This window comes from Leptonotus elevatus, chromosome 5 (assembly GCF_054856555.1).
Source record: "Leptonotus elevatus isolate MCC_2025b chromosome 5, RoL_Lele_1.0, whole genome shotgun sequence".
Lineage (NCBI taxonomy): Eukaryota > Metazoa > Chordata > Actinopteri > Syngnathiformes > Syngnathidae > Leptonotus > Leptonotus elevatus.
Window position 1 is genome coordinate 5,841,859 of NC_141243.1, and position 20,318 is coordinate 5,862,176.

Below are 20,318 nucleotides of genomic sequence, written 5' to 3' on the forward strand. Positions count from 1 at the left end.
AGTCGTTTTTTTTTTGTGTGTTTTCAAAAATACAGATCAGTGTTTGAAAATTGGTCACACTTGATGTGGTTCTGCTAAAATGTCAATACAATGTCATATGCATGCCAAGTCAGAAGTAGTAGCAAATGTGCACCAACTGTTTGCAAAAATACTTCTTCTTTTTTTTTGTCAACCTATAAATATATATAGTGTGTGTGTGGTCTTGCTTTTGTGACGTAGTGGGGCCAACATTTTGGGATTTTACAGAGTTGTAGGGCCCACCCGTCCATGTGGGGCCGTTTTGCTGGGCACCACATGTTTAGACAAGACTTGGTTTTAGAGTTTAGGTTTGAAGTGGGTTATGGTTGAGGTTAGGGTAAGGAATAGGGGAAGCCAATAATTTTTTATGGTTAGGGGGAGGGGCTATGAAATGCATTATGTCGATGAGATGGTGTTTTTTTTTAAACATAGGTAGGATAGTGGTAAGCACGTCTGCCAAGTGGTCCTGTGTTTGAATCTTGGCTCAGACTTTCCTGTGTCCATTTTGCACTAGTTACATATACACTCTAAAAAACAGTTGGGTTATCAAAAAATGGACAGATCCTCTACTTGGGTCGATTTGACCCAACTTTGATTCAATAAATGGGTCTTTCAGCATAAAACAACTCATAAATAATAACTCATTCACTGCCATTGACGGCTATAGACGTCACAAATTCATTTGAACTATTTCTATTATTTCAAAAAATGTTCCACTTTTGTTAACAATACTATGAAAACCTAGAAATAAAATTATTGTACATTTTAAACAAATATAAAATTTGTGATTAATCGTGAGTTAACTAGTGAAGTCATGCGATTAATTATGACAAAAAAATAATCGTCTGACGCCCCTAATTTTTAATAATCTTTTCTTTAAAAAAAAATTAGGGGCGTCAGACGATTACAATTTGTAATTAATCGCATGACTTCACTAGTTAACTCACGATTAATCACAAATTTGATATCTGTTCTAATACAATTTTTTTTTTAATTAGGTTTTCATACTCTTATTAACAAAAGTGGGGGGGGAAATGTTAAACTAATATAAATAGTTCAAATGAATTTTTGACGTCTGTAGCCGTCAATGGCAATGAATGAGTTAATATTAGTCAGATTCTTTACTTAGGTCAAAAAATTTAGTCATTTTGTATAAAACAACACAGAAAGTTGGGTCAACTTGACCCATAAAGGGGATCGGTCCATTTTGATCCATAATTGGGTTACTTTTGACCCACCTGTTTTTAGAGTGTAGCCTCTTATATACTTGGCAATAATAGTAAGTACGTAAATAAATAAATAAATGAATAGGGCACAAATCAGCCAATATTAGTTTTCAAAATAGGCTTAGATTTTTCAGGCTTATTTGATTTCACATAGATAATGAGCATCCTCATCCGTGTATATGTCATCAATCAGTGCACTTTGATTATGTCCAACTTGCATCATTTGGGTGTGTCCAATATTTATATTCACATTGGTAGTCGATTTGATATGCATTGGAAAAGACTTCATTCTAATCAGAAGATATCCAATTTCACGCATTCGCTGCCTTTACGTTGCCATGAAAAATATACAAATTTTGCTGCTTGAGACCAAAACAAAAATCTGAATTGTGTCATTTGAGTCATGCAGTGTAAATCCAGCCATAATGATGTGTCTTCAGTCTTCACTGGTTGCAGTCAGGTCATAAATATTTCCAGAAGCCTTAACAAAGTAATTTACGATGAAGAACACAAACAACTGTTTTGGTTGCGATTGTCCTCGCACACGTCTACGCTGAACACTCAACACTTCAAACAATTACGGTGTCGTGGAAAAAACTTGTACTTTGCTTGCGGCTTTGCACAACCTCCTCTAATCAGCGTTTGTGTGTCACCACTGAAAATCAGAAGAATCAAATCACAAAATGACTGAGTGCTTTTAAAAATCAGGGCCTGGCCTGGTGAGTGACGTGGGTGTCAGCGAATGAGAGCTTTTTAGCGTGCCCTTAACTCCGTCATATACATGTATGTCTCCTGTTGATTTGTTGGCCTGGTGAGTGACGTGGGTGTCAGCGAATGAGAGCTTTTTAGCGTGGCCTTAACTCCGTCATATACATGTATGTCTCCTGTTGATTTTTAAAGGCCGCGTGCATCAGCATCACTTCCGAATTATTTAAGAGCTTGACGTGATCTTTCTATTCCCGGAATGCAGTTTGCGTGTACGCAGAATATCGCAAGCAGTGTGTGTTCGTACCGCTGTTAAAAAAACCGCAACCGCGCTGGCTCATTAGCTGCGAAAAGGTCACTGATGTTCCACAACATCTCCTCTGTTGATGCTTTCTCTCTGCAGTGACACAGCACAACACTTGAGGTCTGCACCACTTGATTGCATCAGGCCGTCACAGCAATTTAGCGGCGCTCTTCCAATGCGTTTTTTCCTGACGCCGCTTTTCATTGTGTCTGCAAATTCTGCAAGCGCGGCAGCAGCGAGGATGGAATCCTCTTGCAATCAATAACCACTCACTGCAGAGAAGCTGCACTGTCTGTCAGTAGATCTGGCTCTTCACCCACTCCTCTTTGGATATCTATGGAGATAAATAGCCCCAGTGTTGTCTCTGCTCCTCTTTGTCCCTCCCCTGCTGCAGCCACGGGTATGTAAGTGTTTTTCTGTGTGCTGCGGAGGTCATATTTCTCTTTCTGTAAATGCTGCACACGCAGCTTCTACTGCTAAAACCCAGGGGCCAGTCGAGGATCAGAAGTGAAGGGCCAACGCAGTTTTTCATTGGCACATTTGAAAGAAAGAGAAGCATAACATGTTTTGGGGGGGAAATCTGTGACTGAATTGTTAAATCTGATAAAGGTTTTTTTTTACAAAGTAAATGTTGAGCCATAGCTAGAGTTTCTGAATAGGAGTTTATTATTGCATGACACAAAATGCAAGCTATGATTAAATACAGCAAAAAATAAGGAATGATAATAGCGTGTTGGTATTGAGTGGTAGATGTTAAGAAATGTTCTACATAAACACCACAGCTGTATATCACCGGAAGGCAGTGTATTGCTCTGTCAGATACTGTTTCGTTGGTAAAAATACTCAATGCTGTACGTTTATGCACTTTAGTGGCTTGTTTAAAATGGACACACAAAAATATTTATTAGAACAATGATAATAATCTCTCAAATTTTTAGGGTGCTAGGATTCAATTAGGGCAAGTAATCGATTACCAAATTAATCAACCACTATTTTAATAATCGAGTAATCGTTTGGAGCCATTTTGTTTTTCATATTGTCCAAATCCTCTTATTTCAGCATATCACTAATTATCTTCTGTGTTTAATCAAAATAAGACATTTGCAAACATTTGTTTCTACTTTGCAAAACAATGACCAAACCGGTAACATAGTACAGCAATCCACCCCCCTTTTTTTTTTCATCACTATACGAATACGAAATAAACACCAATCACTAGTTAATAAAATGCTTTTGTAATACACTTTAATGCAAAATTTAAAAAAAAATAAACTAGTTGATTAATCGATTGAATAATCGGCAGATTAATCGATCCTAAAAATATATAATGGCAGCACTAGATTCAATTTAGGGGGTGAGCAACCCCCCCCCCACCACCACCACAAAAAAAGGGTTAGAAACGCCCCTGCCACACAGTCATGTTACCCCTTTCTTCCGTGCAAGAGTAACGAGTAAATTAGACTTGAGGGGGGGAAAAAACAGCTGTTTGTACTCGACTACTTCATAAAACTGCCTCAGCAAACACAACGCACCAATTATACATCTTTTAAGTCTAAAGTTATTCATGTGCTCTGTTTTTTACTTTTTTCATTGCTACTTTTTGGTCCTTCGTGCAGGCTTTGACCTCAAAACCGCTTCAAAATGAGCTCTCAGTAATGTTCTCTTCATCGCCCCCCCCCCCCCCCCCCCCCCCGCCCCGCTTATTTAACAAAAAGTGTTGTGGTGGGCTTCTTAACGGTTTATTCTGACAATGTGAAAGGGAATGACGAGGATAAAATGGAGAAATACTTCCCAGGTGAAATGATACATTCCGTAGAGCTGGTTGCTGGCCAAACAGGAAATACTGCAAATGGAAATACATCGCTCCAAGGTCAAGCTTTGGCCATCATAAATCTTTATGAATTATCCTTTTTTTTTTGTGTAAAATTGTACTATTCTTAAGAGTTACACAAGCATACTGTACTGTAATATGCAATAAGACTTTGCAACGGCTCGTTCGCGTCGGTGGTTATCCGGCGCAATTAGGAGTGACTTTTTTTTTTTTTTGCGTTGGATGAGCTAACTGGTGGCTAGTGGTCATCGTGGAAAGCCCCGCGACAACCTGCTATGCTATATTTCAGCTGCCCAAGGCTGGAGGCGGATATTTCAAGCATGAGAGCGAAGACAACTACATGATGAAGTCTCATTTTATATACGTGAACTTTTATTTTTATTTTTCATTATTCACATTTGATTCTCCTCTGTGGCGTGTTAAGTTTAGGAGCCAGATGTATTTAAAAAAAAATTGTGGGAAAGATTTGGAGATGGGCCTGAGTTATTGATTGATAGTGTTTTGTGATGTATAATTAATGCTAACAAGATCATGTGTAGTCACTGTATCTTGTCTTAATGGATGCATCGTGTTGTTTCCTACCTGGTGGCCATTAGTGGCATACACCTTTAATTCATTCCCAACTTAGCCAAATGGAAAGCTGCAAATAATAAGAGCAGGATTTTTTTTCTTTTTCTTTTTTCTCCCAATTGTAAAACTATTAAATGGAACTGGGTTGTAAACATTGCAACGCAGAACAAATTAGAAAGTGAATGGAGCGAGGTTCCCCTGGCTGACGAAATTAGCACGCCAATACAGTTGCAACTTTTTTGACCATGGCACCTTTTTTTTTGGAGGATTTGTCTACAGCTGCTGGAGGCTGGACTTAATTTTTTAATGACAGGAATGTGAAGAGGTTTTCGCTCAGAGGCCCCGAGCTCCTCTGTCTTCCTGTTCCGCTTTCTTTCTTCTATTCAAACAAGGCATTTAAAAAATTAATTGTTAAGAGACTTGCTGGAAAATCATTTCATCTTGGAATAAACATTTACTTGTTAAAAAAGAAGCATTATTACCACAATCCAAAACAAATGAACGATCAAGGAAAGGATTTTCCTTATTTGCCATAAAAGAAATGTTGCCCGTAGAGTGCAAAAAGACAGACATGCAGTTTGGTGGAGAAGTGATTACGAGGCGGTCGCAGGAACGAGCAGCCTGCGCGGGTTATCTGTCTGCGGCTGATGCAGTGCGTCTGGCAGCGGATCACAACCAACCTCGGCCTTACTTGATATCTCGTTTATCTGAGCAAGCAGATGCTCAACTGCCACTTATCTACAGGAGGCTGTTTGGCGAATGCCTCCTGTTAGCGCAGTGCAATTAGCGTTTGTTTCACCGATACGCGCGCGGGCCGCTGCAAGCACGCACGCACGCACGCTCACTCCCGGCCAATTCCACCATTTAATCTCACGCCACTCACACGGTGAAATTCTAGTATCTTTCATATAGAAGGATTAATATTGCTATTCTCTATTTTGTCTGCGCGTGTTGTCATGTGGCTTTGAGGATTAGGTGTACATTTTGTTCGATTTGTATATGCATATATACTGTCATGTGACCTCTCGTCTGTTTTTGCAGGACGCTGGTCAACTTCTGATTTGTTCATATAAGAGATAATGGAAATATGAATATTCTGTTCGCCGGTCAAACTGTTTCCTTAACTCATTCGCTCCCAGCCATTTTTACTGAAGCAACCCCCTTCGCTCCCGGCTGTTTTACTGGATTTTGACTGATTTTGCACAGAATATTGTGAGTAGGGGTGTTAAAAAAAAATCGATACAGCAATATATCGCGATAATACAGCACACAATTCTCGTATCGATTTATATGCAATCGATTTTTAAAGAGCAATTTTTGATGGAAATATTCAACAAAATGTCTTACTTAGGATTTGGTTTCACACTTTAAGCATGGAAGAATGTTATATGAATGGAACATTAAGCCTTAATATTTTATTTCAATGCTGTTCAATCATGAAACAGATTCCAACCTGTTTGTTAAATACAGTGGCTCACAGTTTTAAGCCTGAAGTACATTTTCATACAAATCTTACAGTGTACATGTACAAATTTACTGATTAGTATTTTCTAAATTGTAGTTTTTAAAAAATCGCAACAATTGACTTTGATTCGTATCGAGATTAATCGGTATTGAATCGAATCGTGACCTATAAATCGTGATACAGATCGAATCGCAAGGTACTAGGCAATTCACACCCCTAATTGTGATCTATTGCTATAAAACCTACCAAAAGGAAAAATATATATATTTGTATTTGTTTTCGTGTTGCAGCAATTAGCATTTGAATTAAGCCAAGTTTCACAACATAAAAAACGTATAAATATGTTTTGGGACCATGGTAATATTTAAAATAGAACGTATTTATACGTTTTTGGGAGCAAATGAGTTGTAATACAAATGTAAACAAAAAATGTGCATACACCACTGTTGGTTATATTTCATAATATGTCATGTCATATTTTTTTCTTTCTCTTGTTGAGGCTGGCCTTTTGTTGCGAATACGTGTTGTAAAAAGCCAACGAAAAGGCAAATCATACCTTTTGATTGATCCTTTTATGCTCGCTAAATGAGGTCACATGAGCTTATCATTAGGCACACGTGGCTCTGAAGTTTTGTGAGGCAAATTGCTTGACTTTATTTAGCATCCGTTTTCTTTGGTCACTTATCAACGTTCAGGTCACGGCTGAGGTGAAGCCTATCCAAGCTGAATTTGGGATAGAGGCAAGGTACATCTTGGACGAGTCAGTACTGTATTGTCAATGGTGACATGAACACTGATGCACAACATAGCAAGAGTCCACCAAAATGAAAACTTCTAAAACAGGCTGCATATTGTAATCGTAATGAATACAGTTGATTTTGAGATAGAATAATGCAAACTGTTGCTTTAAGACCAATTAGGCCACATCACATTGTTCGGACTGAATCTGGAGCATCAGTAATCAGAGCAGGCTCTCGGGGCTCCTAAGCGGGCAGAGGGTGGAAAAAGGTTCGATACTTGTCTCACCTTACATTTGTTCTTTCATGTTTGTCAATAATTCATCCTTTTACTTTTCTGCTTTTAATCGACGTCGGCTCTCAATCACCCTGAATGCAACCGTTTTCTACACTTCAGCTTCCTCATCCGCAAAAAAAAAAAAAAAATCAATTTTTTCTACTTGAATGTTCTTGGTTAGAAGAAGAGTACTGTATTTTTTTTTTTCTAATCCTCATATACTGTACACTGCTGCCGGAATATTCGCTTATTAAAGGTTCACTCAAGTGATGTGCATCTCAAACCCAAAGGCTTCATGAATATTCTAATTGCCTACTTTCACCTGAGGGCTATTGCGAGTCGATAATAATTCAAGGACACACGCACACACATAAAGCTTGGCAAAAAGGTGTGTCGCCATTTGCGCGTCTTTGGCTCTGTTCACCTTCCTGTAAGACAAAATAGTGTCTGCATAGCGACTTTCACGTGTGGGGCCAGCACATGTGCTTCCTAACACATGTGGCCATATATTCTAAATAAGGCAACAGTACTAACAGTTATGAATTATGGAGTGCAATAAAAGCAGCTTCAACTACCGGGGCCCTTGGCTAGAAAGAGAGTCTCGGAGCGAGACATGGAATAAATTACTGCTTTTCCACAGTTTGGACTCCCAACAGAGACTGTCGACGATATTGAACTATATCGCTAGGTTTGCAAGTCTCGCAAATTCATTTTTGGGCGAGTATCGGGTCTCTATGTTTTGACCTGTGATGCGGTAGTTTGCCGGTGAGATAGATTGTAAATGCTAGTTAGGGGATCCGAGGCAATTAGCTTAGATTTACACTTTAGTGATTCATTCAAAGAGGAACGTGTAGGACTCGTGTGTGTTTTTTTGTGTCAGTGCGTGTGTGAAATGAAATTGTTAATTGGCAGGGGGAAGTTAAAACGAGCTGATTTGCAAGCGTCAGCTCATTAGGCCTCTTCAAATGTGCTTCAGTGCGTTGGCAAATGTTGAGGCTGGACTTGTGAGAGGAAGATAACCAAGACCACCCCAAACCCCCACCCTCTCCCCCCAACTCCCCTTCGGAAGTGCAGAAGCTTAATGTTTACAGCCCAGCAGGGACCCCTGCAAGCTCATCCCAGTCACACCCTCCCTTTTAGCTTAGCCCCTTTTGTCGCAGCTTCCCCCTCTTCGCAGCATTCCAGGGTGTCCAGGCTATTCCGCTAATATTTCACAAAACAGTACAAAATCTCTCATTTGCTCCCAATGAATAAATATGTCCTATTTTAAATGTTTCAAGTGTCCCAAAGACATATTTATACGTTTTTTAAAAATATATTTTCCCCCAGTGCTGTCAAAGTTAACTGATTAATTAATCACAAAAAAAATGATCGCATTAATCATGAATTAATCGCACTATTAATTTTGACCATAGATTATCCTTAAGCGTGACAGCGGATGGCTACGTTTACGGTAGCACAGGTTGTGTTTGAGCAATAAACATAATTACATGCATTAAAGTGAACCATTTAATAAATATTTGCGTATCACATTTAGAATACTTGTTTATGTCAAAATATTGGGGTGATTTTTTTTTTTTCATTTAAAATTATGCAAGTAATTAACTGATTAGAAAAAGAGGAGGATGAGCGTGTGCAGTGGATCCAAAAATGTCCTCATAACATTAAATGTCAAAATAATTAACACATAATTGGTGCTCTTCAAATTTGGCGGGGGAAAAAAAATGTTGATTAAAAAAGCCTTTCATTTATCATGCTTAATCAAAATTCTAAAATGTGATTAATCTGCTATTTTTTGTTATGCTAGAGCTAACAGAAGGCTTTAATGCAGCCTCTCAACTGCAGAGAACAGTTGAAGAAATGGTAGTTATTACAAAAATGGCCAGCAGGTGGCAGCAGACCAAAAGAGATCAACCAGGGCCATGTTGAAAACAAGCTAATTTACCCACAGTTCTATACAGATTCGTGAATAATGATTAAACTTAGCTATATTCTAATGCTAATTGCTGCAAAATGAAAACAAATAGAAATATACAGACTCTAATCTTTCTTTTGGTGGGTTCCATGTTTTTTTTTTAGCAATAGAACACAATATTCTGTGGGCCTTGCAAAATCAGTCCAACTCCAGTAAAACAGCCAGGAGCGAAGGGGGTTGCTTCAGTGAAAATGGCTGCGAGTGACTAAGTTAAGCACAGGTGACAGAATGATTGAAGGTCCAGTGACTGTTATTTATTTATTTATTTTTGCTGTTGTTCTCCCTCTGGAGTTATTTCTCACCAAATAGTCTTTTTTTTTGGGGGGGGGGGGGCATTTGGGGGCCCCAACGCAAACCCAGTCATGGGGCCCTCCACATTCTTATACTGTAAAGATTTTGAGTATGAATGTAAATCAATTGAAAAAGTGTGAATTTGAGAAAATTCATGTCACGTCACACTGGGAAAAAAATGGGATTCTAAACTCCAAATAGGATGTTAGGATGTCTTGGAGATGTCTCACAAAAAGATGCAAAAGCACTCTTGAGGATAGGAGAGACAATTCCAGCATGCCTGCTGGAGGTGCGAACCAGCTTGCCGTACTGAGAGCTGTCAATCACGGACACACGCTGAGCTTTGCTAATCCAAATCATGAAAGGTAACGCGCTATTTCTTTAAACGGCCATTTGATATGTTTGAGAAAGAACACGCTGAACGATGTCAACCGGAGGTTGTGTGGTGGGAACATCTTTTATCTTTCCATCTGTGCATATTCTCATCACCTGTTAAAGAAATTGAAGCGGGGGAAATCGGTACATCCCGTCTTTTTCTAAACCTCTCTCTCTCTCTCTCTTTGATCGAAAAACACAACTTTATAACGGGCACTGGTGGCACTCCAGAGTTTCTGTGCGTGCATCTTAATTCATTAATTGCCAGTTGCTCGCATTTTCCACGGCCGTTGGAAAGGCCTCCTTCCTTGGCAGCAATTTTACTTGGCTCTATTTTGAAATGCTGTCACAAGCTTGTGTTTAAAGCGGTTGAGTTGTGTCACAAGGGCAAACAAAAAACTATTGTCTTGCACTTGTATGAATATAAGTTTAGATTCATGTGATTTTTTTTCTCTTCCATTTTGGATAGTAAAATACACGACAGGGATGCAGTGAAGTGTGGGGGACACTTCACTTGTTCGTGCTGTTGTTCTAATAAACTCGCCCATTGGTCACACGCAACGTTCTTTTGATCTCTTGATGAGATTTAGCCTGGAAGCGGCACCCAGCCGTGCATAAATCTACTTTCTGCAGGCGTATTGTTTATATGCCGGGGGGGGGCCACACACACGGCCGTAGAGTAGAAAATGATGCGTCCGTGTACATTGTATTGATATGAGGCTGCAGTTGGGTTTGTTTGTTCACACAGTTCACACATAAAGACCAGTCTCACTCGGAGTACGGTATTAAGAGAATTGGAAGTTATGCCGCAGCCTTACATTCCAACCAGTATAGCTTCAATATCACTACACATTTGGTTGTTTGTTAGCAAACTCTTTCGGGTAAGGTAACATGGCATTCATATTCTTTCTTTTTTATACACAAAAAAAAATAACATTCTTCTTTGTCTCTTATATGTCCCTATCGTTTACATTAGTGCCCCCTAGTGTTCAGACCGGGAAATCACATAATTTGTCACAAGGCTGTTGCTCTTACTGTGTCTCAAAATAGTGGTAATTAGGAGTGTGCCAAAAAACCGATTCTCATTTAGTACGATTCAGAATTGATTTTAAATGTCCCAAAATCGATTTTATTTCAATTATTTTATACTGTCTTCCCTTTGTTTGTGTGTGCCTTTTATTGGGAGCGCTGTTCATGTTGTACTCGATCTGGCCACTTAGGGGCAGTGTGGTCTGATACACTGTTAAGTTGTAGCCACATTAGACAGTAGAAGGAAAAAGTCACGATCAAGTTATTCCGATAAAAGTTGTTTTTTTTGCAGCGTGGAGCCGTTCTTTTGAGTGATAAAAGTGCCGCGAGTAGAGCACTAATTAGCATTAGCGAGTCCGACTGGAGTAGATCATTACGATTCCTTGAACATCTATAAATTGAAGCAAAAATCATTGTCAATCAAATCATTTTGAATCAAAATCGTTCTTAATCGAAAATCGATTCTGAACCGAATCGCGCACCCTAAAATCGGAATCGAATCGAATCGTGAGACATTCAAAGATTCACACCCCTAGTGGTAATGATGCTTCCTTAGTTTTGTCATTCAATTATTTATTGACCTTGCCACTAGGATAGTGGTAGTGGGAAGGGAAGGGAACTCAGTGGCACACCAAGAAAACCCCCTGTGGTGTGTTCTGCTATCGTCCTGTCATCCATTTTGTGTAACATTTGTCCTCACTGGAATCCTGGGTATGTTGGAGCCTGTCTCAGTTGACCGTGGGTGGGGGGGTTAGGTGGACGCTGGATTGGTTGCTACCAATCACCATCTCCAATTTCCCAGACTGTATGTCCAAACTAGTAAACCGCTATTTTCTGCTCTGCTTTTGTCCTGGCATCCAAGCCACAGCTGCAATCTACAACACTTGTCAGGATGTTGTAATGGGAATTAGAAAACCATTTACGACTCCTGTTTTTTGCCCCTCGTGGTTGTTAATTTTGCCAAGCCGTGACTTCTGTTGCTCATTAGCAAAGTATTTGATGGATTACGGTACAATATAAAATGGAGTAAGTGGAGGAAGCATTTGACACAAGTAATGTCAAACGGATCAAACTGTTGCTATTATAAAAGCAGGCTTTGTTTTATGTCACATTTTAACCTGCCTAGATGTCATTCAAGTACAAATAGAAGCTCTGTGTAATCATTTTGCCAATTTATTCTTCCTCGTCTCTCCTTTCCCTGTTCATTTTCTGCGCGCGGTTCATGCTCAGCTCATGACTGCTTCGCTAACTGCGCTGTGGGTGTTGAAGAGTGCGAGTGCGAGTTAAAAGGAAAGGTCTGCGGAAGAGGGTGGAGAGGAAGGCGAGGCGCATAATTGTGGCCGGCTGATTGAAAGCCAGCGCGTTGGTCTGTGGAGTCCCCCCCCCCTGTGTGTGCGGGTAATTCTTGGAAAGAACACACACAACATACTCTCCGTGTATGCATCCCATCACAAGCATTTCTAACGTGGGAAAATAGTATGTTCAGACATATGAGATGATCCAAAAACATTTCTCCCAATGAGATAAATTGATCACAATTATTGCCTAGCTGTAACTTTAGCCATTTGGTCTGACACAGGTCAGAGAGTTCAAGGGTCGGTGATCCAACCGGGAAAGCCTACTCATGCGGAACAAGAGACCGTAAACAATCCATTACACGCCATCTGCGGGGGGGCGTCAAATCCACCGCCAACACTTGTATGTTTGCATAGGTGTTGTGTGTGTGTGTGTGTGTGTGTGTGTGGACACGCTAATGAAGATCAACGCAAACACACGGCGCACAACATGACCAGATGGGGACGGACGGAGAGGTCACTCAGGAAGTGACCATCTGGTGGTATAAGCAATCAAAATTCCCACTCGAAGCTTGCTGTTGCGTAAGCTGCATACTTTCGGCGGCGCGGCCCAGTGGTCGAGTGGTCGTCTCCCACCCGTAAGGTTGTGGGTTCGATCCTCATGTCGAAGTGTCCTTGAGCAAGACGCTGAACCTCCGATTTGCTCCCAGTGTGTGGGACCTGTATTCAGAGTATGAGTGTGTGTATGAATGCGAAGCTTAATTGTAAAGCGCCTTGGGCACCATATGGTATAGTTAAAGCGCTTTATCAATGCAATCCGTTTACCATACTTTCAGTGCACATTTATGGTAAATAATATTTGTTTGATTTAGTTTTACTGTTTAATTTGTAATATTGTCACGGTTTGTTGACATTCAGTGCGACCGGTGAGATGTTAATTACTACGGCATTGCATGGTGTGGAGCACGGCCTGAGGGAGTAGTCTTGAATACATTTATGATGAGATAGAGACTTGACATTTGTGGTGGCGGAAGAGGAGACGAGGAATGGAAACTTACGTCATAAAAGTGGATTGAATCTTGTCACGATGGCTGAATGACTTTGGAGACAAACAAAAACACTGCAAACTGATTGATTAGTTGACATTATTGTTGTCCACTTGGGGTTCAACGCCATAATATTGTAACTTTGAGTGTTTGCGACTTTAAAAGGAGGAGCCCGGAATGGTGAGTGACATGGGAGTCATTAAAGGAAAACAATTTATTTTTGAACTCGCAATGTCTCTTCTCTCAAGTAGTCCCGCCATCTATCCATCCATTTATCATGATTGAGGTTCCGTTCATCTTGTCTTCTTCTTCTTTTTTTTTTTCTTCTTTTTTTTAGGTTTGAAGCAAAAAGGCATTCGTCCGAAAAAAAGAAAATAATCTTCAAACTGCTCTTGTCGCTAGTCTCTCACAGGCCGATATTGGGTACTAATGGACCTTTGAGGCAGGGAAACGGTGTCAAAGGCAGCTATGTGTCTCATTACATGACCAACAACTCGAGTTTTCAAGTTAAAGGATATCTATTCTATTTACAAACAAAAAAGAAAAGCTAAAAAAGAATCTACTTAAAGCAGATTTTCCATTGGCAGATGCAGGTACTAGAAATAGTCAGCTAGGTTACATATGCTAACCATTAGTTCGTTATGCTGCCTCATAGGATTTGGTCAGATTTTTAGATGTCTGTACATCTCAGATGCCTTCAACATTTATATTGGTACACCGTAATGTGTACTGCTAATATGGCCTGTGACATAAGCTTCCTTCTCCGAGCAATATCTGTCCATGTAGATGAATTTTTTCAAAAATTAAAGTGACAGAAATGTTATGTATGTACGACGGCGTATTAGGGCCACGTATGAATAAATATATTTTTAGAGGTTGGGGGCAATATTCCGGGGAAAAAACACGCAAATTTGCATGTTTTTTCTCGCAAATTTGCCACTTTATAAAGTAGCAAATTTACGATTTTTTTCTCGCAAATTTGCCACTTTATAAAGTCGCAAATTTACGAATTTAGATTAGATACATTTAGAAACTTAGAAGAAATACACGTAGCCTAGCTATAGTCTAATCATGTGAGGATTCGTTGGTGGTTAATGGGACACTGTTTATAAAATTAAAAGGCAGGATGGAGACGGATTCATTCTTAAATTAAAACTTTGCTCGTCATTCACCGCAGCCAGAGCGACAACACTTCCTGATCCCCTATCAGCTAAACACTAACCAATCAGATGCTAGCATACCATAGGTCAATGCAAGTGAATGAACGGAGAGCAGCAGATTCGACACATCAATTTAGATACCTGTACAAAAAAAATACCAAAATGTGTAAATAATAATTCTGGAAACATAAATGTACAAGTAAATATACATTTGAACAAATTAACTTAAATGCTTGATCGTCTGGGTGTGGACCTTCGCAAAGCGAGGCGTTTTTGTCGCTGGCCAGTGGCCGTACACAACGGTTCAAAGAGCGAATACTTAACCTGTTATGGTTAATCTAAAGCAATTACTATCTCCTTATTTGGAAACCCGACCGAAAAGTATTGGCACAAACAGTCGAGTAGTACGCTACGTGTGGGTTTTTTTTCGTACGTTTTTTTTCTTTTCTCGCAAATCTGCCGCTATATAAAGTGGCTAACTTGCCACTTTATAAACCCGCAAATTTGCCACTTTATAAACTCGCAAATTTGCGAGTTTATAAAGCGACAAATTTTGCAAGTTTTTTTTCTCGGAACATTGCCCCCGCCCTCCAAAAAATAAAATAAATTATACGTGGCCCTAATACACCGTCGTATGTATGCCATATATGCACTTGTGTAAAAATATGTGAATGGAGCGATGTGACGTTTTCCGCTTTATTACTTCTTCACCCATTGTTTACGTATACACATAACTTGTTCAAATTTGTGTGTTTGTGTGTAAACCGTGTTTGATGGGTTTATCTCTCATCTGGTATCAGGTGGTGTTGCTGGTTTAGTTTTAAGGCTTAGTGTGAGATCTCGGCTATTTGTCTTCTATTCTGAGATGCCCAGAAGGAAAAGCCCGTTAATTAAGCTGCTATAAATACAGGACCTCCTCAGAGCGGGTCACGCTGAGACCTGCTCCAACTGGACTCATCCTGATTCAGTCTGAGCTGGGCTTTCGCTTATTATCCTTCCAATTCGGCTCAATTCAAAGCAGCCGAATCAGAACTTGGCATACATAGTCTGTCCTCAGTTTCAGCATTGATGAAAAAATGTCATGACTTTGTCAAAATAGCGGAATGAGGCTCTATTTTTTTTTTCATTTTAAAAGCTGTGATTCTATAAAAAAAAAAACACACACACACACAACTTGGTCTTCCTCTACAGTTTTACATTATGCCTCCCTCTTATCTACTTAAAGAAAACATTTAGCAATAGATTCAAGTTTGTGAAGTCCAATGTTTACATTTGCTCGCGTGCACTTTCATCATCCTCCCGATACGCGATTGCGCGTCCCAAAGACAGTGTTTAGTGGTTTGGCCTCTCTGCCTGCGAGTATATTTTCATCTTTTTGTGTGATTTACTGCTCTTTTTGGAAGCGTTCACTGCCATGCGGCGCTTCTCCCGGTAAGCCAATTTTCCAAAGTTCACTGTGTCGAAGCGAGAATGTACGACGTCCAAGCCGCATTCAGCCCCGCTCCCGCCGAGCCTGTCATTGAACAGCGGGCGGGATTCTTGCAGGCAGGTAGAGAAGAGGTGTTTTTTGAGGGCGGCGAAGCGGAACCCATGATGAGGTGCGGAGCGGGGAAATGAGCAGCGAAAGCTGAAATGAAAAGAATGAAATATTCATATGAAGGCATGGAGAGGAGGAGGAGGAGGGGGGATGATAAAAGTTGGAGTCAAGGAAGGGGAAGCAAGGAGAGAGCACGAGAGATTAATTGTGCGCTCGCTAATGTAGCACTGAAGTAGGCAAAGCGCGCGCACGCACACACACCAGCAGCAGAATGACAGCTGAGTTTCCTTCCAAGCTCTTCTCAGAGCAAATTCAAGGTCACTTCAGGTCCTCTCAGCTTGATACTTTGTTATATATATATAATTTTTTTTTATCCTTCACACACCATGCGCCACTTTATTGCCTCTCTGTCTACTATTGCCAGTTTTTGCATAAGCATTTCAGTGTTGTAAACAAAGTGGAGTGGAGCTTGACGGATTTGGACAGTGTGGAACCACCTTAGCTAACCACATTGCGTATTTACTCCCGACATTGTACAGTGATTCTTTTTTCTTTCACCCCCACTAATATAAACATTTCATTTTTTTTCCATGGAGAAATCAAGCTTGTGGGTTTGTGTTTTTGTACATATTAAGAATTTAGCAGTGATGATTTCACACACCAGCTTGTAACTGTATGTCTGTTAAATATTTCATTTACCTCAATTATAGATTCGGTAGGTTTTAGTATTCAGTGGGGGAAGGCCCCTGCTATTTCAAACCCTGCAGTGCAACCTATAGAATAGAATATATTTCTATTCGTGGTGCACCGGATCACAAAAGTTACGGTTCGGATGGGATCACGGATTCGGATCTTTTTTCGGATCAGAAAAAAAAGAGATAAATAATACTGTGTCTTAATTTATTTTGTAAAACACTTTTCCCAATAAATGTTTTCAAAATTTCTAATAATAACCCTTTAGGATTTAGGAACATAACTTTCAGTGCAATATGAGGCAGAAACACTTATTTTATACATGGTCCATGTGTAAAATCAAGTATTTTGTTGAATGTTTTTTAATGGGCAAAAGGGTTTTATAAAAATAAAAAAATGAGGAAGTTCTATTTATTTTTTATTTTATTTTTTTAATAATTATGGATTATTAGGAATTAAGTTACCATTAACTTAATGTGATTTTGAGTTAAAAAAAAATGTTTGTTCTTTTAATTTGGCTTATCAAATGTATTAGTGGTGTCAGTACATGATATCGGTATCTGTGACTACTCAATAGTTGAGTTCTCTTACTGGTCTATGAAAAAAATTGGTATTCAAAAGTGTTTTTAAAAAAAAATACATCAATAATTATAAACATGTTTTTTAAATATAATAATAATAATAATATAATTAAAAATAATAATAATAAAAAAGAAACAATATAATAATAATAATATATAATAATAAAAAACAATTCTTTAAAAAAAGAAAATATATATATATATATATAATCAAAAACAATAATAATTTAAAAAAGAAAAGAAAATGAAAAACACTCATAATTTTGTATTTCCTTTCCCCTTTAGGACAGCGACATCCAGAAAAAAATTGACCATGAGATCCGTATGCGCGACGGGGCCTGCAAGCTGCTGGCCGCCTGCTCGCAGCGAGACCAGACCTTGGAAGCGGCCAAGAGCCTGCAGACGTGCAGCACCCGCATCATGGCCTACATGTCGGAGCTGCAGAAGATGAAGGAGGCGCAGGTCATGCAGAAGGTGACGCGCAGGTCGTCGGACGCGGGGCCCATGGACGACAGACTTCCGTGTAAAGGCAAAGTGGCCATATCGGGCAAGTAACGCTTGGTATCTCGACTGTAATATCGGCAGCATTCTTCATGTTTTCGGAGCGGAGGACAGAAAGGCTAATAGATTCTCGAGCATATCTGGAGTGTAACTTGATTCTGCCAGACCGACTCTTCATTAGTGCATACTTCACCGTTTATTGACCGCGCTGACGGGCTCACTCCGCCCATCACATCGGCAGCGAGGGCAAGCAATTGAATGATTATTGAGTGGCGAGCACTGCTTGTCTCATCGTGACATCATTCACTCCAGGGAGAACGGCAGTTAACGGGCACCTGGTTAGTTTCTGTCAGGCTGTTTATTAAGCCGATGTGTGAGTTGCGTCACACTTGCACACACACACACGCACACACGCCAGCACACACACGCCATAGTAAGTGGTGTGTAGTTTATCGTGGAACAGCCATGAACATGTTTGTAATCGAATCCCCGTGTTGTTGTCACGACAGACCTCCGGATACCTCTCATGTGGAAAGACACCGAGTACTTCAAGAACAAAGGAGGTGAGGAGCCGCTGCTGTATGATTACTGCAGAATGACGCATGCACATATAGTATAGGGGCCATTAGGGAGCCATCTGTGATCGGATGCAGGTGTTGTGGCTGGATCGTTATAGAGCGAGATTCATCTTTCATCAAATGCTGACTTTATTTTCAGAAAAAAAATTATCAAGCATGGGTAGGTGGCGGGGGTTCAAAGATCGAGTAAAGTCCAATGATGTCTGCATGTTTTTAAAGGGTTCCCTCCTCCAACACACCTGATTCATATAATCACCTCATCAGAAATATCTGCAGAACCCTTAAAACGATCCTGATCGTTTGATTCACGTGTGTTGGAGGAGGGACACCTCTAAAACAGGCTTTCCCAATCCTGGTCCTCCAGGGACAGAGGCCTGCATGTTTTAGATGCTTCCCTCCTCCAACACACCTGATTCATATGAATCAGCTCATCAGAAATATCTGCAGAACCCTTAAAACCATCCTGATCATTTGATTCACATGTGTTGGAGGAGGGAAGTCTCTAAAACAGACTTCCCCAATCCTGGTCCTCCAGGGCCAGAGGCCTGCATGTTTTAGATGATTCCCTCCTCCAACACACCTGATTCGTATTAATCAGCTCATCAGAAATATCTGCAGAACCCTTAAAACCATCCTGATCATTTGATTCACGTGTGTTGGAGGAGGGACACCTCCTCTAAAACAGGCTTTCCCAATCCTGGTCCTCAAGCGCCAGAGTCCTGCATGTTTTAGATGCTTCCCTCCTCCAACACACCTGATTCATATTAATCAGCTCATCAGAAATATCTGCAGAACCCTTAAAACCATCCTGATCATTTGATTCACGTGTGTTGGAGGAGGGACACCTCCTCTAAAACAGACTTTCCCAATCCTGGTCCTCAAGAGCCAGAGTCTTGCATGTTTTAGATGCTTCCCTCCTCCAACACACCTGATTCATATAATCAGCAGAAACCTGATAATGGTCATAATCTTTTGATTCAGGTGTGTTGGCGGAGGGAAACCTCTAAAACAGGTTTCAATCCTGGTTTGGATGTTGTACATGAACAGTAGTCCATTATCTTTTTTTATTGAACCACAAACAAAATGGTGCGATTGTCAAGGAAGAAGTGTAGCTACTTTCTCTTCCTTCAAAGACAGAAAATAGATGCGGATAATTAAAAGAACGTGGTCTCCCGATTATTGATTTCGCTTGTCCATCACGGTGATTGAGACTCGCCACGCTTTGCTCTTTTATCCACAGGTACTTATGAAATTGTAAATATACTTACTCACCTAAACTCGACTTAATTTCTAGAGCACTTTAAAAACAACCATTGCTGCATACAAAATGTTGTACATTACGGAAGGCATAAAATAACTGTGTGTGTGTGTGTGGGGGGGGGGGGTGGGGGTGTGTGTGTGTGTCTTTCTTCTTCTTGACTTTGAAAAAGTTGGCTGACCCGCAGCTTTGTCTCTACACACATGCAGAGAAATGGGTCACAGTTCACTGAGCGAATAAAAACCACAAGAAAATCAATTAATTTTGCTTTAAAGACGCTCTCTAATTACACAAGTTTCATCATCATTATTATTATTATCATTCAAATGTTCTACGGCGCTTCTTACTGCAACAGCAGTGGAATTGACCACTCGTCTTTCCATCACAATGACCTTCCGCTCTCGCTGACATCCTCCTGAGGAAGTCAATGCGGGCTTCATTCGTGGACGGCCACTTGGCGCCTCCGCTGGAATTAATCGGCATGGCCCGTACGTACAAATGAACCCATGAGGCAGGTCGTGGACTTTTAACAAAGCTTAATGAGGTCATTAGACGCACGGAGACACACTCTGAGCCCGTGAGGCAAAGAGGAGTAAGGGACCGTGTGTCGTCCTCGTGTGCTGAACTCCGATTTGAAGTAATAAGTGGAAGTGTGAGTTATCTCTCGTTTTATCCTGAAGACTGCAGGTCATAAATGAAATGTGGTGCTTACCTTCTCCCTTGCAGAGCTCCATCGCTGCGCAGTGTTTTGCCTCCTGCAGTTAGGAGGCGAGATCTTCGACACGGACATGGTGATCGTGGACCGCACGCTCACGGACATTTGCTTCGACAACACCATCGTATTGTAAGTCACGCAATCGGTAAGT

The 20,318-nt window shown here is 40.3% G+C and overlaps 1 protein-coding gene across 3 annotated transcripts in view; it reads left to right on the top strand.

Moving 5' to 3' along the window:
* rtkna (rhotekin a) overlaps nucleotides 1-20,318 on the top strand; it is a 68,042-nt gene that overhangs the window by 38,094 nt on the left and 9,630 nt on the right. For all 3 annotated transcript variants that reach the window (XM_086077005.1, XM_086077006.1, XM_086077007.1), the window contains exons 2-4: nucleotides 17,401-17,662; nucleotides 18,126-18,179; nucleotides 20,179-20,296. In XM_086077005.1, coding sequence (XP_085933131.1) covers nucleotides 17,401-17,662; nucleotides 18,126-18,179; nucleotides 20,179-20,296 — 434 coding nt within the window. The remainder of the gene's footprint in view (nucleotides 1-17,400; nucleotides 17,663-18,125; nucleotides 18,180-20,178; nucleotides 20,297-20,318) is intronic.